This window comes from Cebidichthys violaceus, unplaced genomic scaffold, assembly GCF_023349555.1.
Source record: "Cebidichthys violaceus isolate CVI_PGR_0920_01 unplaced genomic scaffold, fCebVio1.0.p SCAF_3, whole genome shotgun sequence".
Classification (NCBI taxonomy): Eukaryota; Metazoa; Chordata; class Actinopteri; order Perciformes; family Stichaeidae; genus Cebidichthys; species Cebidichthys violaceus.
In genome coordinates, this window is record NW_027176483.1 from 4,348,427 (window position 1) to 4,372,657 (window position 24,231).

The following is a 24,231-nucleotide window of genomic DNA, read 5'->3' on the forward strand; positions in this document are numbered from 1 at the left end:
TTGGCAGTAATCATCCTCATCAGTCTGGATCCAGAGTGAAGCTCCAGTATGTTTAAGTATTGTGATACTTAATCAATAATCCAGTTGGATGAGGTCACAGCAGGCCAGACCGGGGGTTAAGGGGCTGTAGGAGATCCGCAGGTAGCAATGAAACATATATTATTATCTGTCACACAAGCTCAAATAAAAGTGAAGGTAGAAATGTGAGTTCATGTTTGTCACTATGATGATGGACTGAATGATCGCAGCGGGTTGAGGCTGACAGCAAAGTGGAGGGGAGTCACTACTGTTCACAATATTTGATCACGCATCATATTTCATCAAATATGTAATATGAAAAACTATGTTGACATTCTGCTTAAATGATTTCCTTAAAACGTTTGATAAAAGTAAAAGAGCCCCGTACGTTAATAATTAACATGCTTTGACTGTAGTGATGCATACATAATGTATTAACACAAATACATAATTATAAACCCTTCATAAAAAAAAATGACTTAACGACTTTAGTGTAATGAGAAGTGGCTTCGCGCAGCATGGCAGCCGGCTGAGGAGTGGGCCTGTAGTTTAAAGTCGCCACAATGGGAGGATGACTAAACGCGAGTGTATTATCAGAGGTGTCATCGCTGCACCCTGCCCACCTCCACCATCTACCCTTACGTAATTTCACACTGAATCATCCCCAACAGCTGACATGGTGATGAAGAAGAAGAAGAGAGAAGAGAAGGTTTGTTCTGGAGACAGAATTTGGGGTCAGTTAGTTTGTTTGTGGGCGTCAGTTTGAGGAGGGATGATGAGGAAGAAAAGTTTGGGTGTCCCTAAAATACCCCACCCACCTACCCATGCACCCGTTGCGTAATACCTGTGTGTGTGTGTGTGTGTGTGTGTGTGTGTGTGTGTGTGTGTGTGTGTGTGTGTGTGTGTGTGTGTGCGTGCGTGTGTGCGTGTGTGTGTGCGTGTGCGTGCAGCCCGCAGGTCTTCTTCGCTGCTGCTGCTGCTGCTGTGGAGCCTTGGCGGAGGAGGAGGCGGTGGTCGTGTTATTGAGCGGCCCGGCGGTGGAAGTTGCGCCGCAGGGGTGGGGACTTTCTTTCCTTCTGCAGTCGGTCGGTCGGGGGGGCTGAGCTGCGGCTCGTACAGAAATATGCCTCTGGCAGCAGCTCTTCAGACTCCAGTGAGCGGCAGCACACACAGCCGGTCACCTCCGAGTGGAAGATAAATCCTCCTCCTCCCCCTCCTCCTCCTCCTCTTCATCATCACCCTTGTTGCTCATCTTCCTCCTCCAGCTGGCCGGATATGCGCTGAAAACGGGATCGTGAACGCCGTCTTCCCTCCCGTCCACTAGACCTCCGGGGGACACACACAGACCGGACCGGCACCGGTGTCATTGGATGGAGAGAGGCGCCTGAAGAAGGGAGAGCGGTGGAGTTGGTCTACCCCCCTCCTCCTCCTCCTCCTCCTCCTCCTCCTCCTCCTCCTCCTGCTCCTTCCTCCCTACTGCACCAAAAGAAAACTCCGGGTAAGAAATGCGTGCTCGACCCGTTGCCATAAGCCGCTGCGCGCCCGCACTCCTCTGTGCACAACACGCAACATGTATCATGGCGAGACTTGGGACTCGCATGCGTTTTTGTTTTTTTGGGGGGGTCTCCTCTGCTTCTGTGTTGACAGTGAAGGGGGTTTCATTTTTAGAGCGCGAGGCATTAGCTGCGCGGTGTGAATGCATCTCAGCGGACGGGATGGGATGGCAGGCTTTTCTCTGGCGCGGCGTGTCCGCGACTCCAAACGGTTCTCTCAGTCGACTCAAATAATGATGCGCATCGCGAGTCGACCCGAACCAGGAGCAGGTTGTACGTTGGTGTTTCAAGGAACGATGACAAATGGCACCCCGGGCAGCGGGAGCTGTCCATTCAGCACCACTCTGCTGAACTCCAACTGAAAAAAAACGGTGGCCTTGGAAAAACTTAGTGCAGCTTTGATGGGCAGCTTTAGGGATGTGGAATAGTCAGGCTCAGGCAGTCTGCTGTTAATAGACTTTACTCAGCTTTTTTAGGGCTGCTATTAATCTTTACGCCTCGAATGCTTAGGGGAAACATTTAAGACCCAGGTATGCTTCCAATCAGGGTCTAAGGAGCGAGAGTGTTTATGCTGCACAGAGTGGAAAGCCCTCTGAGTCTAATTTGTAATAATAGTCAAAATAAATTAAATTGATTATCAAAACAATAATATTTCCAGTACCTAAGTTTGCTGAATATTGATGTATTTTGCACAAAAAAAACACCTCAATGTTTCATTTGATCCTGAAACAAACTGCTTTGTAAGAACTGCTCAGAAAGTCCTGATTGTATATACTGTCAAGTCAAACAGTGTGTTTGCTTGTGTGTCACTCACTCACAGATTCCCAACCCAGCCCAAAACATCATATTTCTATTTATTTTTTTTGCTTTTTGTCTGCATTTAGTGCAATTTGGTTTGCAGCTCGCAACCCTGTAAAAAAGGGCTCATGAGCGGACATCGCTTTGCTTTCACTGGTCACAAAGGTCAAACTGATCAAAAGGTTTGGAATCAGCGTCTCGCTGGGAGAATGAAGATGTCACATGGGGGTTTTGGTTGTTGCTTTGGACGCATGTTAATCCTATAAAGTGGTGCAGATAATGGCACCGGAAAATAACAGAATGTATTCTGGTTGGTCTGTGAGGCTTGCAGAGGTTTTAGATTGAGTGGGTGTCTGTGGCTTTTGCCGCTGGTTGTGATCCTGTTTACTGAAACTGAAGTTGACTGATTCTCTCTTGGCTTTGTAGACATCCTGTTTCCCACCACCTGTGCTGATTATACTGTGTATATATATATATAATATATATATATATTTTTTTTTTAACATGACCTCAACACTTGAGTAACTCGCCAACTATTCAAGCGTGTTCCCTGCAGCTTTCTAATGATGCTGGATGTCTGTGTGAAGTGGCTTGGCAGTAGAGCTAAAATAGCCTTGTGTGTGTGTGTGTGTGTGTGTGTGTGTGTGTGTGTGTGTGTGTGTGTGTGTGTGTGTGTGTGTGTGTGTGTGTGTGTGTGTCACTGGGACTCTCGCCTCCTCCTCGGGCCGGGCTGAAATACGACCTGCTCAGAATTCAATTCCTCCACCAGCACTCGCAATCATCTCAGCCATTCGTTTAACACCGACTCTTTTTCTCGCTCCCGGTCATGGGCTTCCCCTGCCTCTGCATACACAAACACACACACACACACACACACACACACACACACACACACACACACACACACACACACACACAGCCCTAACACCACCTTCCTCATCCATGCGTCCACGCTGAACTCCTTGAAAGAAAAGTGTTATTACATTAAGAGAACTGAGAGCACTTAGACGAAGACATTTCGATGACACGTGTGGCTCTGTGAGTCTAATGTAACACCTAAAGGCCCTCTGCCGCTATTGAAATGCTTCTTTCCTCAGATCGAGCGGTGGCTTACGCCTTAATGTATCACCGCACCAATATTTCCAGAATGGATCATGAAATGGATTGCCTGACTTTATGGCGAATGCGTGTGTGGTCGGAGCAGTCTGCTGCCAAATACAGCTCACTTCTCCCGGCGATGCCTCGAAAACGCAGCGGGCTGGAGAGACAATCGTAAAAAAATAAAGTATCACAAGATGAATCACGTTTATGACGCTGAGACTCCTAGAGTAGAAGTTATCAGGCATTAAGCAGCGTTGTTTATGTCACTCTCGCATCTGTATTCCAAACAGAGTGGAAGCACAGGCAAACGGCTCCTAATTAACATGTTTGAACTCATTTGTTTAATCCGCACAAGGTCCAGAGTGTAATAATGACCATGAGTAGTTCTTATCTGGTTGCAGTTCCAGCCAACAGTGGCGTCATTAGTGAGCTTGAGAAGTGCTGGAATGAAGAATTTTTTTAAAACTCTTTAGTTTCCATTCTTTATGCTAAGCTACAGTAAGCTAACCTGGCTGCTAGCTCCGGCTACATACTTACCGTAAAGACAGTAGAGAGTGGCATCGATCTTCTCATCTCATTTTAAGAAAATCCCCCAAATTTCCCCAAATGTCCTTTAACTTATTCAAATTTTTCCAATCACATTGCAGGTTTCTAGTATGGATGAAAATACATATACGGAGAAAAAAAAAAAGATTTCTTTAGCTTTTGTTCCTATTTGGGCAAAATGTAACCTAAACGATTTTTTTGTTTCGTGGCTCGTCTCCTTTAGTTTAGTCCTGGGGACGTGAGTTTTTACCACCTGACATTGTCTTCTCCAGTAATTTGATTGGTGCCATATCTTGGTGGGCAGGCATTCAAAATAATTTGAAAAATCACTTCGGTTCCAACGGCCACACCAGCCAGCTGGGGCGCCGGCGTTATTCGCTGGTATTAAATCCCTTCTGTCCCCTCTGTGAATTGTGTATTTCAAAGTCAGATTCAGCCTATAGGATGAAGAGGGGAAGCATAAAAACCTGTGCTGCTGCCCAAATACCTTTGGATCTGACTGCTGCTACTTAATAGTTAATCAATAAAGCTGTGACTTGGCTTCAAATCACTGCTCTTCCCCACTTTGGAAGAATTTAGGCTTCCACCCTTCACATTATTGAAAGTGAATGAACCTTTTTCCCCAAATATGAAGTCAGGTCTGACAGATGTCTTTGTAGCACTAAGTGCTCTCCCTGTCCTGTATCAGCCTAATTGTCAGGTTGTTGATCTAATAAGTCGGTATAATGAAAAATCAAGTCGCTTGGAAGAAGTCCGTACAGGTGTGGGAATGAAAGGAAAAACACTCAGCAGCTTCTTTAATCACCCTGCTGACTGTGGTTGTAGTGGGACGCATTCCACGTTGTGTGAAACCCTGATCATGCTGATTCTGGAAAAATAACATTCATCAGGATAAGATAAGGCAAAAAACATCATTCTGCGGTTAATTCAGCCAAACACCCTCTGCAGCCTTTTCAACATTCAGATGTTTAATGCGGTTCAGAGTGAAGTAAGAAGGCTTTTTTTTTATTTTTATCGAAAGCTCATTACAAACTGCACAGAGAGCTTTTTTTTTTCTGTCTCTTGCAAAGAAGGAGAGAAAATATTTAAACGTCAGATTTTTTTTGGAGACGGATCAAATTCCAGTTGCGAGAGTTGTTTAAGTAGCCCTTGACTCAATAATCAAAGTAGACAGAGCGCAAGTATTTCTCTGCTTGCTGGTATGTACACTCAAAGACGCCTCTGATTATATTTTCAGTTAAACTGATTTGCAAACATCACAGTCTAGTGTCTCTGTTAGTGTCATAGTTGTGGCTAAAAGGTCGACTGGAACTGATTGTAAAATGAGAATCAAAGATATTTTGGTGGTCAATTCTGATCTTATGTTTGTTAATCCAAGGCCGATCTGTACACAACATTATATTTGACCAAATCACGTGTTTCAGAGACTTCCTGGATTGAAACATCACCCTTAGCTCAAGTAAACATCTTATTAGTGATGGCAAAGTCAGAAATGTTGTCCCGACATTCATGGTCCCCTGTGGATGAATCACTCTCGGATGAATTGAAATAACTTTGGTGAAACTAATAATATCCACATCAGCCTCACCTGTGCCAGTTAGCATGCAAACATGCTTAATAAGACGGTAAACACAGTGAACATTCTGCCTGCTAAACATCCGCCTGGTAGCATCATCACTGTGAGCATATTAGCATGAGCATTTACCTCTCAGTACAGAGCTAGCATGGACTGGAGGAGCCGGGGATCGAACCGCCGATCCTCTGACCGAAGGACGAGCCGCACTATATACCTCTGAGCCTTGCCATAAGAAGTTTGAGTTCAGAATTTGTTGTTTTAACTCTGACTGCAGCGCGCAGGTTCATCCTGTCTCAGCTGGCGCCGCCGCCGCTGACATTTAAAAGCCGGCGCCAGCCGGTGCAATGCTACTTTTGCCATGCACCAAATGAGCTGTCCAAACCAGGAAGTCAAAGTGTGGCTGGCGTGGAAACAAACAGGCAGGACTGTGAGGAGGTAGGACAGAGAGACGGACTGCTGTGCCGTGTTATATCTGGCCGTTTCACTGAGGCAGTTAATTTGATTAGGAGTCATTGGGTGAGATTAAAAGCAAAGTTGATTGATCAGTTGTTGGGAGAGCGAGCTGACAGGCCCGTGATCCCTTCCTTCTTCTTCTTCTTCTTCTTCTTCTTCTTCTTCTTCTTCTTCTTCTTCTTCTTCTTCTTCTTCTTCTTCTTCTTCTTTCCCAGCTGCTCCCTCCTTCTCATTGCTTTTTCAACACAGACCCTCATCTCTTCTTATTTTTCCTCATCACTTTCTATTATCTCATCCTTGTCTCACTTCTCTCCTTATCTAACCTCTCCTTCCTTTTTTTTCTTCTCTTTATTGCTCTCTGTGTGTGTGTGTGTGTGTGTGTGTGTGTGTGTGGGGTGGGAGGGGGGGCCGACATAAATCAGTGTGTCTGTTCTATTGATCAGACCTGTTTCAACGTGCAGCTCCAATGGAGGGAATTTCTTGTTTTCTTTCTTCCTGACCGTGAGCAGCAAACAGCGGCGGATACGGCACATTTGTACCCACAGTGCAGAATCTGCTGCGGGTGCGCTGGGTTTGCTGTTTGTGTCCAGCTGGAGACACGGAGGAGGCTGACTGCAGCGTCTGCTTCCTCCCTAGTCACAGCGATTTTTGCCGACCCTGCTCCAGACCACAGAGAAACCAAGGAAACAAAGACACTCCTAGAACTACGATGGGATTACTGGATTCACATGTGCAGTTTCTATCTGTGTATGAAGAACAGAATGAAACCATATTCTTAATGAATAGTTCTTCCTATTGAATTTGAAATCAATAGGAACAACTACAGTTGGTTTAAATCAGTCATGCTGTTCCGATTAACAATCAGAATTGCAAAAACAAAATGTCCTTGATTATTAAGGGGTTGAGGTTACTCTATGAAACATGACAATTTGACAGAAACATATTAGGTGAAGACTCTAGTTTGCTGAGTTGTTGTGGGTGACAAACAAATGAATTTTTAAACCGTATGTGGCTGCATTTATACAGCGCTTTGACCAAAAAGGCTTTACAATTTGCCTTTCATTCACCCACTCACACACACGCACACTCGCCATACAAGGCGCTGGCTTAATCATTGGAAGCAATGTGAGGTTCAGGCTGCGGTCGATAATGTTTTTTTTTGTTCGGGAAGGTTCCTAACTGAGTGAAATGGAAGTATCTGCTGTCAGTGGCAGCCATGATGAGAGCTGGTTGAATTCTCTAAGTGCTCAGGAAAAGGTGCTTCCATGCTTCCTTCCGTGTCTCCTTTAGCATTGGGAAGGCCGGAGCATCCTTTACAACCTGTCGGCCAGGAAAGTGTATCAAAGACGGGTCCGTTGTTAAAAACTCCACAGGTTGTCAGAGGACTGTTTCTAGGTTCAAGACGGAATTTTTAACGTTCAAACGAGAATTCGTTGATACTTATCATTCTGTGGTTTTTTTTTATATATGGTTCTCAGGAATAGCGTTCTAATGAAAACAACTAATAGAGATCTAAATAAAAAATAAATGAAATTGCCCCAAAAACTGCTGCCACATGACAAAACACATGATGCATGATTATTAACTCTGACTTTTCCTTTTTGTTGTTGTTTTTTTCTTGACAGCCTCATTACTGATCCGGAAAATTACATTTCACAAATATCACGGGCTCCCTTCCATTGCATCACTCACATGCCACTTAACGCTCATCACAGCCTGTTTCGCACGCTGACATTGTGACAAGATATTCATTTCATGCATATCTCGGTAATTAAAGCATCCCCCCCCCCCCCCCCCCACACACACACACACAACGTTTCAGGCTTTATGAGGGATGTTATCAGAGACAAGAGTCCCTGCAGCAATGGTGAGATAAATCTAAAGAAGCGAGAGAGTCTAGATCATGTGGGCATGAAGATGACTCGTCAGTGGGGAAGCGTTTATGCAAATGTCCACCTTTCCCTTCACTGCTGTGTGTTAATGAGCTGTCAGCCGAAAAGGAAAGTCTCAAATCTAAAAGGGAAAACATGACATGTCTGATGATGTCGTGGAAATAAGACACAATGGTTTAGGTTGAGGTCAATTTGAAGTGATCCTTGAGTTCATCTGACAGGGCTGTGGGGTTATGACTACTATATTAGGGAATAATTGCACCTTTTTAGACAAATGATCAAAAGACATCCAATTCCTCAAATCCGCAGGCGCTGCTATTTCACGTATTTCTATTTCAGGCAAGTTTGACTTCATTCTTTGTATTCTGCCACCTCGAAGCCCACTGAGGCGCCGGAGCGCCCACGCTGCCTCATTGTTATTTACTAAATCTGTCTGAAACATTGTCTCTCTCTCTCTCTTTCTCTCTCTCTCTCTCTTGTTCTTTCCCCTTCCATCCTTGATCCTTCCTCCTCTCCTTCCTTCCCTTGAGCCGCCCCTGGACCAACACTCATACATCACCTTAAGCTGAGCCGAGCCAAGCTGATCTGAGCGATGCCGGGCCGAGTTTGGGGGGTTGGTTGTTCGGTTGGTCGGTTGTTCGGTTGGTCGGTCGGTTGGTTGGTCGGTTGGTTGGTTGGTGCTCACACTCTGCTAGAGATCCCCCACACTTTGCTAATGGCACATCAGCATCTGTCAGTGGGCCCTGCACTGCGTCAGCCACTTTAATTGGCCTGCATGGCCGTTGCCTGCAAACCGCTCAGCAGAATTGAGTCGACCCCCCCCCCCCCCCCCCCCCCCAACCTCCAGCCCTTTTCTATATCATTAGTGTAATGCTCCCATTTCCCCCGAGTCACCGAGATATGGGGAGATTCCAACAAGCGGGGGAGCAGGAGGAGGAAGGAGGGGAGCTTGGGTGGAGAAATGAGTCACACACCATCGCCCACCGTTTTATATTTTTTATTTTTCTGTTTGCAGAGTGAGAGTAGGGCGCAGGAAAATATTCTTCTCTTTCGTCTCATGGAGAGAGAGAAAAAAGGCCCTGCTGCTGTTTTATGAAAACTGAATTGATTTTACTAAACTAACTTAAAAATCTAAGAACTATATGCTCTTATGGTGAATGTACAATCACTGAGTTCTGGTACTGCAAGCAGGGTTGGGAAACTGATGACGTTTACGTGTACAGTAGGAAAAAACAACAACAACATAGTTTGATATTTTACTGATTCATTGTATTGTTTGTGTAGAATATGTCCTCAAACAACAGCATCAGTCATTTGTTCATAGACTTAAAACAACCTATGTTTCCCTTTAACACATCCTCTTGTGGTCTTACAAATAAAGACTTAAGTAGCATGAATAAATCTTGAATTGCATTGTGGGTAATGCAGGCGGCAGGTTTTGATGAGGAACAAGAATGCGTGGAATTAAGAAGACAATATCTCTGGTTCTGCTTTTAAACTGTCCAATGTGAATCTGACAATATCATAGAAGGGTAATAATGCAAAATCCGTGCTCAATAAATGACTCTTTTAAACTAGGGCCGCAATCTTTACTTGACCTTAACCGTAAGTCGTTTTAATTGCCTAAACCTAATCAAACCTTAGCCAGAAAACGCTCATTTCTGTAATCATGTAGTATCAACCTGTTAGAGTGGGGATGGCCAACTATGGGCCAAAAAGTCTGCAGGATTTCATTTGAACCAATCACCTCAGCAGATCACGTCCGCCATGGGTTCCCCCCCGCCCCCCCCCCCCCCCTCCTCTACTTATCAGCGGGTGAAGTCTTCAGTTGGTAAGACAACCTGCAGACCGTTGGCTCTTTGTTGGCCACTCCTGCACAGAGAGACCAGGGCCAAAATGTAAAAATCCACCCAGAGCCCTGACATCCCCTGTTACGCATGCGTCTCATTGTGAATGTATCTGAAGCAGCAGTGGATGTCAGGAGTCCTTAAGATCCAACGGTACGTTTTGCCCTGCGGCCCAAAGTCAATTCAGCAATGTTTACTCTGATTAATGCTGAAGCCAAAGGATCGAGCTCGAGAGATTATAAGGATACATTTTCAAAAGTGTTATTACTTGTACTAAGTATGAAATGGTTATTAAATTATACTCTGCAAAACATAATTAATTCCCTCTGCTGAGTGTTTAATACATTATAGATGAAAATCAATCCAAATATTATTCTGGATGATGAACCAGAATTACATTTTTAATTAATTCTATTCTGTAGTTCATTCTAAGACCGGCAGCAGCTCTGGTTGTCAGACTTTACTCTGTTGGATGTTTTTTTTCTTCCCTCCAGGCTGGCTGCAGCACCATGTCCTCCGCTCAAACTGGGGATATATCAGGCTACCATCTGAGTGGTGAGTGGACACTTCCAACATATTCCTGTACTGTTTTTTTTGTCCTTATTTGGGTTAATGGATGTGATTGTATCCACACTGTTGTAAATGTATTTGAGTGTGTGTGTGTGTGTGTGTGTGTGTGTGTATCAGTATGAGAGTATTTGTATTTCTTTGCATTTGTTGTTTCTGCTTGCAGGTCATTTTGACAGCTACTGTCACCTCCTTGCACAATCTTTACAACTTCTTCGGCTGAAGGCCATCGACGTTACAAGACATTTTGACTTGCTTTGTAATTGGCTTATCTCTTGTGTTAAAAAAAAAAAAAAAAAAAAAAGTAGGGATAAAGCTGTCAAAGTCCCCCACAGAGGCAATTCATCTTGAGAAGGCCAGCTCTGCACAGGCTCATAATCCATCTCTAAAATGCAACATGAGATGCTTTGATTTTTAAGAGCGGCATTTCAATTTTGTCCCAAACTATTATTTGATTTACAGAAAACTTTATACATCCTGAATGCTCCCAATGTCATCTCAATGCTCAGTGCTAAATGACAAGGCCTGGAACAGGCTGATTGTGCCCTTCCACCGGTGATCAAACTCCTCCATCACATTTGAAATATAGACGGTTATGAAGCCAAACGGCATGCTATCTTTGATGAAATGGAAGTATGGATAGCTTGAAGCACTTGTTTTGTGCGCCTGTTTCAGTGGTGCGTAACCCACCCGGCTGGGAGGTGGGAATCTACCTGGTGGGCTTCTTCGTGCTACTGGCCGTGGCCGGGCTCAACATCTGGAAGTTGTGGAAATCTGGAACGTTCCCCGCGCCGTCCCCATTCCCCAACTTTGACTATCGATACCTGCAAGAAAAATATGGAACCTCCTTCTCAGAAGCCAGACAAAAGGTACCTTGACATTGCTTCTCAGAATTCTGAAATATCAGTGTTGTGTAAATATATATATATATATATATATATATATATATCTAAAAGGCAGGGAGATGAGAGGTTTAGTGAGGTTGAAGTCAGTGGTAAAATCAAGCAGCTTCTTCGCTTGGACCAAGTGGTGAGCAATCATGTGGGACGGAGGGTCGAGACGTCTGAGGGTTTTCTTTCCAATTGAAGACGGCAGCAGCTGATTTCAAAGACAAGTTTCCTGTGGCTGAAGCGCTTTCGGTCTTTGAAATTCACTGCTTTTAGTTGCACCTTCAGAGTCTTGGGCCACAATGACACACGATTGACTATCTCTACGTCAGAAGATAATTCTGGTTTCTTACATTTTGGGTCTTGTTTTTGTAATTGTGGTCCTCATATCTATCGTTTGGGAAAACATGCTTTAACTAAAGTCATTTCTGAGATCTGAGAACATGACGACATTAACGCAAAAAAGGTTTGATGGAGCAAGACACACAAGCAGGACAATTTGGGTAATTATTTCATCAATCACCTATGTTTTTTCTTCCAAATTACTTTGGCTAACCTGATCATCTGATGTGTTTCTTGCCCATAGCGTTCTTGTTAGCGATGTCACAGTGTTTCCAGATCTCACCAGCTACTTCGACGAGTACAATTTTATTGATAACTATAAGGTCACGCGAAGAGTGTGGACACTGCCAAGGCCAATCCGCTCCAAAATGTTATGGGTTTTTCCTTGACCTACGCTCCACCCATCCACCAAGTTTCATGAAATTCGTGCCAGTAATTTTTCTGTAATCCTGCTAAAAACCAGACAAACCAAACCCCAAAATATAACCTCTTTGGTAGAGTTCATGACAGGAATAATCAAAACTCAAAACTGGGAAAAAATTTTTAATTGAAAGGAGTTTAGTGAAAGCAACTCATGTGGAAACTATGTGAAAGGTGTCGTTTGTAGTGATGCACCTAAAACCTAAATGTACACTAACACCTCAGAAAACAAACGGCAGGAAAACAATGGTAGCAACAAGCTGGAAGTGGAGCATTTAGCCGCTTAAGAGCATTTCCCTCAATAGTTGGTAGAGACCAAAAACAGAGCTAAAAGGAGTGACATAACTTCAAGTGAATGCTGATGATTCTCTCAAACTTCCAGATGTGTGAATAGTTTTTCCAGTAGTTGCAAACAGTTCACAGTTAGTTTTCCGTGTCAGTACCCTTAAAATGTCCTTACTTAACTCCTCCCTAAAGCGGGTGGCTGCCAACAACCACCGGCGGACCTCCACCACCTCCAGCCGCAAACCCAGCCTGGCCCTCGGCGACACCCCGGACTGTTTCAGGGATCTGGGCCACCTGGAGCTGATGAGCAGGGAGCTGGACCCGACCGGCATGGCCCAGCTCAACCGATCCATCTCCACCGACTCGCTCAGCTCCATCTCCTCCATCGCAAACAACTTCGGCCACGACTTCACGGTCGGCCAGCTGGAGGTGACGCTCGAGTTTGAGCCGTCCAGGCATCCGGGCCCGGGGCCGGGACTGCTCCACATCACTCTGCACCAGGGCAAAGACCTGCTGGAGAGGGAGGAGGGAGACTTCCCCCGCTGCTTCATCAGAGTCTCCCTGGGGCCGGAGGAGATCAGTGTGGGAGTCACACGGGTAAGGAAGCTGTTGTCTTTTTGTGCTGTATGTTTGCCTTCAAATGAAAAAAAGTGGACACACCACTGAAGTGATACGGTGTGGTTCTCCTCGGTATGTGGAGCCACTTGGCCTTGAGTGTGAAAGACTTTGGAAATCCTACAAAAGACTGGAACTTTCCAGCTTTAACTGGAACTTCCAACCACTTCTCATGGTCTGATCATGCCATCATGAGATCATCACCTGGCAGACAAAGTTGTTGCTCTCGGATTAGTAAGATAGAGTTTAGGAATGAATCACTTCAAGGTACCCTGCAGTGTTTAAAGAGTGGTTTCTTGAGTACACATGTGCATGCTTATGCAGGTTACCAATTGCACATTCCTGCCAATGGTGTTATATTCTACTAATCTACGAGATGGTAGTAATCAAGAAACAAAGCATTGCTGCAATAAAATAACAGGTTTCACAAATACATTCAACGCATTTGTTATATCTCGAGGATACTCACAATGGATGGTGGTGGATATCTGTTCCAAATGCGATCATGACAATACATCTAATAGTAACTGAGACATTTCAGTCTGGAACAAAGCAATGGACAGACAAAGCCACACCACTATAAAATGGCTGAAAAATGGCCATTGCAAAAGTCCAAAAATGTACTAGGTTACAAGTTCACGCTCAATGTTAAGTAGAGGCGATGTATTTTTTTTTGGTGGTTCAAACATGAGATCATTATATAATTTAAGAATCATTAAAGTTCCTCGTTAAAGACTTTCAGCATAACCGCCATTAGACTACTAATGGGGCAGAAATTCAGGACTGAAGAGGGAAAAATGAAAAAAATAAAAAAGCTTATCAGATGGTTAATTAGCTGTTAAGCCGTGACGACTGAACTTGTTCAAAGGGCTGAAGATAAAAGTGGTTCCTGACGTTGAGGGAGACGTGTGAGTCTGAAGGCCGTCTCGCTCAGGAGGAAGCTTTTGCTCACTTGAACCGCGTTGAAGATTTTAACCCAGGCTGAATTTTCGACAGTGATAAGTCCCACGGGATGAGAGGCTTGATCCTGCAGCTTGACAAGCCAATCCTTCCCTGTCTGACGGAGGAGGCCGTTTCATTTACTTGAGGGGCGAGCCCTCTGGGAGCTGGATGTAGTCAGGAAGGTTGTTTTCCACATCCTTTACCTTCATCAGGAGTAGATGTGATTCACTTCCAGCTCACTCAGGCTCTAATTTAACCTGTGTTTACCTGCATTCTAGGTGATGAACATGATGATATGGATTATGCCGTTTTTACGATGATAGGACTTGTAACGGTCCTAATTATGAGTAGTGATTCCTTACCAGTTCACTCAGTTTAAAATGTTGATGCTTCAAGTCACAATATAATAAAGGTGAGTGACAGATAGATGATAGGGTTGGATGACGTGAAAATATAGAAAATACCATGAGACGGTATAAAAGCATACTATATTTGGTGTAAGAGACCTTCAGGGACAGCGAATCAATGAGCAAGACAATGTGATGAGGTACATACATTTTTGGGGGATTTCTTTTTGTGAATAAGTCAAAAACATTTTACATAAGCTGTTCCTCAATTAAAAATCCCCCCAAAATGTACGTTGTCGTCATTTATATCCCAATATGAACTTTAATATATTGTGCTATAAGATTTCTGTTTATTTATACACAATAAAAAAGACAGATAAACATGATCAAACTAAAATTACTAACAGTATCTGACTCTAACTACTTCTTAATCTTCATTTGAATCTTTCCTTTAAACACATTACATTCGATTTTTGTTTTTAAATTCTGTGCTTGTGTCGTTTGTCTTAACATCCATATTCTCCACTAAAAGCAATTTCCTGAAAAGCTTGAATCTACGGTGAAGGGACAGTTCAGACAGGAAGAGAACAGGGGGACATCCCTCCATCTGCTACACCTGCCGCTCGCCTCCTGCTCTTAGAGAGACGCTGGCAGACAGTCCAGTAATCCCTGCCTGGCTGTGACTCACCGTCATCTCGCCTCGTGTGAACGTGGTCCAGTTTGTGCGCTCAAACTCACCGGGGGGGTGTCCCCTTACTTGAGCATGTTGTTGTGTGTTGCATTAATGCGTTCAGGCTGGGTGTTATAGTAATGGAAGCAGCGGCTCCCTCTTTAATGTCGAAGAGTGGTGAAGACCAAAGAAATGCTGACATCGGCTTCTCTCGCCCTAATGGTCAAGCCGGCTTCTCTCTCTCTTTCTCCTCCTCCTCCTCCTCCCCCTCCCTCTCTGTTTTCCTGTGCTTTCTCTCGCTCGTTTTCTCCTCTTTGTTGTCACTGTTTTTGTTTTCGCCCATCACCCGTCTATCACTCCCTCTTTCATCAAATGTTGCCCCCTCATCTCTTTTTCTCTCCATTTATTCGCCTTTTCTTGCTTTTGTTTTGCCTGTAATAATGTGCATGCCACTCTTCTCTCATTCTCCCTTTCTCTGTCTTCTGTATAGCACACGCACACGCACACGCACACGCACACACACACACACACACACACACACACACACACACACACACACACACACTTTTATTGCCTCATTTTCACCACACACATCGCCATTGTTATGCCCCCCCCCCCAAGCCTGACAGTGCAGATGGACTCATATTGTGGATGGAGTGCAGGTCTGTGTGCTGGGCTGGCAGAGAGACACTGTCTGCTTTGTTTATTTATGTACAATTGCACAGCAGATGTTAGTATTAGATGTAAGATTATAGCGCTCTTCATGCTCTTCATGTGTTTTGATATGAGGCGTAATCCAAGGCCGGCCTCACAGGCTGATCTGCATACCCTGTGCTCTTAATTCACAATTCCTTTATTCAAAAACAACTAGTGCTGACCACAACACATGCTTTTGTTTTATTCTGTTTGACTGTATTTACGTTAAAGTATTCTATTTAGCAGATATATTTAACACTTCAAGAAAAACCACTGGGGTGAAAAAAGAGCTATTATGAGATCCTCCCTGCACATTCACTAGTTGCCTGGTAACCTTCGACCGCCTGGTAAACCCTCGTTTTCTGCCCGTTCTTTACTATATGATGGCCTGAAATCAGCATGTGGTCACTGTGGCAGCTGCAGTCTATCACTTCAATCTAAAGCAGTCATGGTGTGCTCTGCTGGCCAGGCCAAACCGCCTTCAGAATCGGCTTTTCATTGTAAAAGCTGTTTTGGCTGCCAAGAAAATAAATTGAATAGTGATCTGAATCCACTTGGTTTTGAGGCTGGACGATGAAAAAAATATATAAAAATGTTTTCATGGCGTGCAAACTGGTTTGGTGTTATTTTCTTCCCTTTTTTTACAGTATGATAGTCAGTGCAAATATCTATTTGCAGCAGAGTGAAAGGAATGTGTTTGGAAATGTGACATGGTGTGAAAAGTCTCCACCATGACCTTGTTCTCTTAATGCACCGCATGCTCTCAACAATACAGACACCTTCATCGGAAATCTGTAAAAAATGTTACTCGCTCTGTGCAGAGTCTTCTACATAACGTCAGACGTCCTTCTGATAAACCTACACACATGTATTTGATTTGTTCTTGCTCCTGGTATTGAGCTCGGTATTGTTCTATGGCTTCACTGTCGGTCTATTTTGACCGGTTCTGCCTCACTTTGAAAAAGAAGAAAAAAAAATGTCCTACCCAGACAATTTGGGTTTTATTTCAATTGCAAGATATTTGGACTAGATTCATTTAGTTTACATTTGATTCAATTAGATTAAACTTTATTGCTTTTGCACACAGTCAGCACCGGTATAACAAAATAGGTATCGGCATCTAACCAGGACGTGCCAACAGTAGCATAGTGCATATTGATATATAAATGAGGGATGTACACAGAACAATAAGCCAATACGTAGTATCTATGAACGTACGTAACTCTACAGCTCCACTCCAATACAATGAAGGTGAATATCGTTTAGTTTGTGCTGCTGAAAATTGCATTTCAGAAACGGCAGCGTGTCTTTCCAGAAACAATGTCCCTATTACTATAGATAATCACACACACTGCTAGGAGTTTAATGGGGGTTATGTCTAGAGTATTTCAAAAACAAAATAAAAAGTTCACCTCATTTGTATTGAGGGAACAGAACTCTCAGAATCTGTCTTTTTTATTGTGGCTGTATTGACCCTTTAACAGATGTTCTTCTAAATGGAAAGTGTTGGTCATTGTGTGCTTCACAGCCTGACTCTGTCAGGTAGAGGATGAAGAGACTAACAGCTGTAACAGCCGAACATATTTCTTGTAAAGTCAGCCTTACAATCTTTGCAAACAGCCACTTTTGTGCAGGAGTTTTTATTACCTCTGTGTTTATTTTGCCAAAGTCATCGGTAGCAATCAACCCTCAGATGACCAACATGTCTGCTGATGCCTCTCAACTTAACACACAGTTAAATTACCTAAGAGGTGAATGTTAGAAGTAAAAAATATCCCTACATTTCAACTGTCTTATGCCTCTCACAGATCCAGACCAATGCTTTCACCGTGATTTTTGACGAGCACTTCTCCATCCCCATGGACTCGTCCTTTTTGGAGGAGTACAGCCTGCGTTGTGCAGCTTTTGGTATCGATGCTGAGGAGAGAAACATCAGCGCTGGGGTCGCAGATCTCAAGCTGTCAGACCTGGACCTGACCATCCGACCATTCAACGCCTGGCTCTACCTTCAAGATGTCAATAAGGTCAGCTATAATTCAGCAATGTGTTCTCGGGTACAATTTGATATGATGCAATGCAATACAGAAAAGAACTAGAAAGGTGCACTCAGTATGCAGATCTCCACCAGGTGTATCTACAACCACCACTGCTGTAGTGTGTGTGATTGAATGAATACAAACCACAATTGGCTAATCCCCAGTCTAGACACTGATGGGCTGTAAGGGTTCGTGAAATTCAAACTAAAAAACAAGCGGCGATGTATGCAGGCAAGCAGCTCAAAGTCGTTGTATAGTACGCTACATGCAATCTTGACACAAACTAAATTAAACTACCGTATTTTCCGCACTATAAGGCGCACCGGATTATAAGGCGCACCTTCAATGAATGGCCTATTTTAGAACTGTTTTTATATATAGGGCGCACCGGATTATAAGGCGCATAGAATAGAAGCTACTACAGTCAAACGTTTGACTGGGGTTGCGTTATGCATCCACTAGATGGAGCTGTGCTAAAGGGAATGTCAACAAAACAGTCAGATAAATCATTCAGTCAAACTTTATTGATTTTTGATTTCATTCACAATACGGTAACTTAAACGTAGAGGGGAACTTTTCCCTGATTCAGTAAACACGTAAAAGAAACAGTCTGATACCACTAAATCAAACGTTAGTGCATTCACAATATAGTAACTCTCGAAATTGTTCAACTTACGTATAAAACGTAGTTAGTGCATTCACAATAACTCAACGTTGTTCAAACGTTAATGTGCATATTCACAATATCTCCCAGCCTTGTTCAGTTGTAAACACGTAAAAGAAACACAATCTGATACCGCTAAATCAAAAGTTAGTGCATAACTCAACATTGTTCAGTTACGGTACGTATATAACACGTAAAGCTCACTTTTTGAAGGATGACTTCTCATTCCCTGTGGTGCGTATAGACACCGTACTGGTCCCCGTTTTCTCCACAGTGCGATTCACGGGAATATCGAAGGTGAGTGGAACCTCGTCCATGTTGGTGATGTGCTCTGGCCGGATCTTCTTTTCAGTGATCTTGTTTTTGCAGTATGCGCAGAACGTGGCCAGCTTTTCTTGGTAATCTTTTGGCAGTTGCTGCGAGACGGTAGTTCGTGTGTGCGGATTGAGAGATTACGTCTTTTCATAAAGCGAAAGCACCAAGAAGGACCGCCTTGAAATTCATCGATGTTCATGTCCTGTGCTAGCGCTGTTGCCTTCATTCGAATAGTGACTGTAGAGACGCTTCTACTTGCTGCTCTCTGTTCAACAACCCACTGTTCGAGTTTGTCCTCTAACTGTGGCCATCTCGCTTTGTTCGCTCGGAAACTCTTTTTAGTCTTCTTTACTTGGCACAGGTCATCTTCTTGCTTCCTCCACTTCCGTACCATTGATTCATTAATGTTGAATTCTCTCGCTGCTGCTCTATTCCCATGTTCGGCTGCGTAGCTGACAGCCTTGAGTTTGAACTCAGCGTCGTAAGCGTGTCTCTTGAAAGGTGCCATTTTGGGGTCTTTATACACACAAGTGGTGTTGGACTAGGAGTAAGCACAGTACCGGTGTTTACCGCTATTACTTCGGCGACGCCCCTGACTACGGTAGCCGTAATGCTGCAAGCGGTGCGGCTTTGTAGTTTACCAGTCGTACTGAAACATTTTGACAGAGCGCCGTGTACAACCAGTATGGATCAACCAATTAACCAATTGATCCATATATAAGGCGCTCCGGATTACAAGGCGCACTGTCGTTTTTTGAGTAAATTAAAGGCTTTTAAGTGCGCCTTATAGTGCGGAAAATACGGTAAGCAGTTTGCCCGCTTAGCTGCCGCTGAGTTCCATCAAGGTACAGCAGTGTGTGTTTTGGTAGTTATGTTAGCCGTTAACTGTACAAACACACTGTTCAAAACAATAAAAGTTACCCTCAGAGCAGCGGCCGATAGGTACGCAGCAGTGTGTGTACTGGTAGTTCTGTTAGCTGTTAGCGGTTAGCCAAACACACTGTCCAAACCACTCTGGTGCAGAGTAGCAACTGGGGGGGGGGGGGGGGCGGAGATGGCGGCCAGACTCAGAGGTGCACACTCCTTCACTCACTCACACATGCGAGCGAACGCATGATCCTCCTGGTGGAAGTAATAATGCTAATGATTCGGTTTAAGGCAGAGTTTAGGCACAATTCCAGCATGACATGTATTGCTTCCTGCAGTAAATTTAAGTGCTGAGAACCTCTGCTGGACGTTAAGCAAAACTACATGTCATATTTAAGAAATAAGACTCAAAGCCGAGTTGAGTGGATTCCTTGCTAAATGTAATGAGATTACAGATTAGTATTTGTATCTGATAAAACAGTCACAACAACGCTGATGCTCTCTGCCTCTCTCTACTCTCACAGGTGAAAATAATCCAACCATGAGATACAGTGACCACAGACACATGAGCACGATCATTAAAGTCCGTACCAAGACCAAATTACTCTTACTTACATTATTTATATCAGCAACAGTATCCATGGCCGTGGAGCCTGGAATGTGGTAGTGGACTAATTACAGGCTTTGACCATGTTTCATTCAAATGAATACATTTTTTTTTTTTTAAAAGCTATAACAAATGAATTAATTCAATTTTCTTTTACATTACTTACAATAGAACTCATTAAATCTTTGCATTTGTTAATTCTATTTACTTATTCTGTCTTTAAATGATGACCTTGCAAATTAATACTAAAATGGATTTACAACATATTTGTACATTTGAATTTAACTAATTTAATTCATTTGTTTCAACATTTACAGTTTCCATTTTGTAATTTAAACACAGCTCTATCTGATTTAAAGACATATTAGCTGTGTACCACCTACAAATGTTATTAAGTCCGACCCACAGTAGTTGAACAAGCTCTGTTTGGCTAGACTGCTGCTCACACAGCTAAATCTCCAGCTGTGTGAGAAGATATTTGCTTTACTATTAAAGAGATCATGCTTGTGAAAAGTGCTTTAAAGCATGTTGTATTCAACGTCTGCCACACTCTGGTATGACTCCACAGGCAGTGGATGCAGTTGGGGAGATCCTGTTGTCTCTCAGCTATTTGCCGACAGCAGAGCGCCTCACAGTTGTTGTGGCCAAGTGCAAGAATCTGGTGTGGACCAACAGCAAGAACACTGCAGGTCGGGAACATTCGTTTGTCATAAATGTGTGTGAATTGAGCTGCATGAGTGACTGTTACTCTTGAAATATAAATCTGTCTGCTTTTGAATCTATACACATTTTTCAAAAAGTCACTCATATGCCGTGACTGAACACAAACCTTACTGACTCACTAATAACAGATTCAGTGTCATATGTTTATTCATATCCAGACAGGCAGATAGGACTTAAATGACTTGTTCATCACAATAAGTGCCACACTATCATTGTACCAATAAAGGTCACCCACCGAAACACTGTCATTATCGTCCACAGAGCTAATTGTGTGTGTAGGACTGTGCCTGATTACTATTTAATGAGGAGTTTATTAAATGCAACACTAACTGTCTGTGCGTGTGTGTGTGTGTGTGTGTGTGTGTGTGTGTGTGTGTGTGTGTGTGTGTGGGGGGGGGGGGTGTTTATGTTTGCACACATGTAGCTTGGGTTTTAGAAGATGTAAACACGGTCGTAATCGTATTCGCTCATTGTCGTCATCAGATCCATTCGTCAAAGTGTATCTCCTGCAAGACGGCAGGAAGATCAGCAAGAAGAAGACTTCCACCAAACGGGACGACACGAATCCCATCTTCAATGAAGCCATGATCTTCTCTGTGCCGTCCATCGTCCTGCAGGTGACACTTTGGACTGTGGCAACAAAGTCCTGAATGAGGACATGATGTTATGATGCTTTATTAATCCACATGGGGAATTTAGGTCAAGGAAAAAGATAAGCTAAAATGTGGTAAAAAAAACAGAATAATAAACCAGCATTGCCAATAGTAACTGAAACAACGGTACTTAAAGTATCACAACAACAAAAATACAGTACATGCAGCTTAAGTTATTACTTTCAATAGTTGTTGAGACATTTCACTTGACACCACAAATGTAGACCTCATGGTGAGTCTACAAGAAGAGTCAGGAGATCACCAAAGTGTTAAGGGTTCGTCATATGAGGTCGATGAATGTGTGTACAAAATTGCGTGTCAATCCATCCGGTAGCTGTTCAAATATTTCATATGTTTATCCATGAATACTAATATAAACATAACTACGATATCATCATTAAAGTGTTCCTGTAATATAAAATGTGCTTGTTAAATGCATGTATCAGTCCATGCATTTTTTTTAATCCCAAAGAGTAACTGCTCTTACACCTCTGGCTATTTACAAGATGAGCAAGACAGTGATACAATTAAACAGCATAAAAAGTGATGTTAAAATGCCAAAAACTATATAAAAACTCTACTATTTGTATTACACATGTCCATTAGACTGATTCCATTTGGATCTGGATGAGCATGCTGTTAAGAAGACGCTGAGTCATGCTTACACAGCAGGTTGTGTAACCATGTTATGTTGTTTGCAGGAACTCTCCCTGAGGGTGACGGTGGCAGAGGCCACAGACGACGGCCGGGGTGAGAACCTGGGTCATGTGATCATCGGCCCTGAGGCCAGCGGGATGGGGATCACCCACTGGAACCAGATGCTGGCCACTCTGAGGAAGCCCGTGTCCATGTGGCACCCCCTACGCAGGATCTAGCTCTCTTTCCCTCTCGTACAAACCCGACCTGTTTCAAGTAAAACACTCGCTTAGCCGCGTTCCCTTCACCTCTACCCTTATTTGGTGACATGCTCGAGTCTGTTTAGGGAGATAAGAGTTTTTGGCCCACATGAGGGTACTATGTGGGTGGGGTATGTGTCAATATGCTGGTGAGTAACATATTGGAGTAAACACCTTATCTTCATGGGGGGAGGGGGGGGGATCTGAAAAGCCAGTGTTTGACTCTGAACATGGTGTTTTTATTGACCCGTGGATCAATTATACGCTTAAATCCTGTCTTTAGCATTTGGCTTCATTCTCGCTCGGTTGCATTATGGGTGAGGGTGACATTTAGGATGGAGCAGTGCATACCCCAAATTACACACTGAAAGCTGATGAGTTTTCGAATGGTGTGCACCCTACGTATTAACCGTGTCCCCTTGGCTTGAGAATCGGGCTGAATCACGATTCTCGACAAGAACAACGGCAGAGGAGACAAGAATATGTGGATACCCCCCCCCCCCCCCCTCTCAAATTCTTTCGGTTTGGACTTTTAGTAATCTCAATTAACAAAAGGAGCCCAGCCTAGGCAGGAGTAACCCCCTCTCTGCATGGTGCCTACTCTGGTTGTAGCCTGTTATAGCTGTCTAGAGAATGACCGACTGGACGGAGGGGTGGAATCGCCTCTCTTTCAGGAAAACACTCATTTGTCTTTTCAAACCAGTCATTGATTGCGCCTACTTGATTGATTTCGTAGCGGTTTCAGAGCCGAGTTGAGTTAGCTCTATTGGATTTGCTTGTGTAATTTGTTAACAGTGAGATTGACAAATAATAGAGGTTTTGGTATGTTCAGTATTTATTGTGCTTTTGAACAAAAAAAAGAGAAAAATCCAGGTACTCTTATCCAGGTGAAATAATTGTAATTTGTAGCAGTTGTTACAGGGTGGCCAAATCAGATGTAATCAGCATATAAATATCATATTACATTGTTATATTTTTAACATTATTAATGACATACACATCGCATAAGCATATTTAACAGTGTAAATAGTGTACTAGAACATTCTACTCATTGCCTTTTTTTCCTCTTAATTCTGGGTGCGAATCGCGTTTTTCATAGTATTACAACTTTACATCAGTCTCCAAAGTTAATTTATACAACACTATATTTAACATCCAATATCGCTGCTGGTTAATTAACTATTATCAAAACACCTCTGGGAATTTAACTTGTGATGTAAAGTATACTAACCCCTTTAAATGGGTTTACAGTTAATTTTGTCTTAGAGGAAACACCTTGATATTCTGATGTCACCAGGCACTTGTTACATTCATTTTAGCTTTTGTCATTAAAATACCTGCAAACTTCTCGTTAGCACTGATGGTGTTCCCGGTTAAAAACAATAAGAGCCACTTTGCAGCTTGAAGCCTGAATGGTAATTTTGCTCAACGTTTTTATGATTAAAAGGAAGATAATGTGACATGGGTCTTGCAAAAGTCAGAATGTCAAGGTGGCTTTTTATCTGTCCGAGATATTCTCTACAACATCGTGCAATAGTGCTATTTTGTTGTACTTTGAATGTGAATTATCATGTGAAATTCTGCTAAATCTAGAAGCATCATCAGCCTTGTGCACTGTTGTGATTTTTGTTATAATCAAGCAGAACATAGGCTACATTTTTGGTCATGTTCTGATTGCATTCCTCACTTCACTTTGAAAATCAATCCAAAAATAACACACCTGTGGTCATACAATAGACAATATTTCCTACTGTGCCAAATAATGAAGCAATATTTTCATTTACAATCAGCATTTGCATTTGATTCAACCAAGCTGTAGCCTTCATTTCACCATGCATGAAGTTATTTAGCACTTGATGTGAATGTGCCTCAAGAATACAGTGTATTGTGTGAATGCTGTTTGAAATAAAAGCAA

At 43.1% G+C, this 24,231-nt stretch overlaps 1 protein-coding gene across 1 annotated transcript; it reads left to right on the plus strand.

The window, feature by feature from the left end:
• Positions 1 to 1,444: 1,444 nt before the first annotated feature.
• On the plus strand, positions 1,445 to 24,231 carry syt12 (synaptotagmin XII). The gene is made up of 8 exons (XM_068723310.1): positions 1,445 to 1,516; positions 10,279 to 10,339; positions 11,027 to 11,220; positions 12,478 to 12,882; positions 17,364 to 17,579; positions 20,613 to 20,733; positions 21,251 to 21,384; positions 22,122 to 24,231. The coding sequence occupies exons 2-8, from the start codon at positions 10,294 to 10,296 to the stop codon at positions 22,293 to 22,295; spliced, it is 1,290 nt and encodes a 429-aa protein (XP_068579411.1). The 5' UTR covers positions 1,445 to 1,516; positions 10,279 to 10,293; the 3' UTR covers positions 22,296 to 24,231.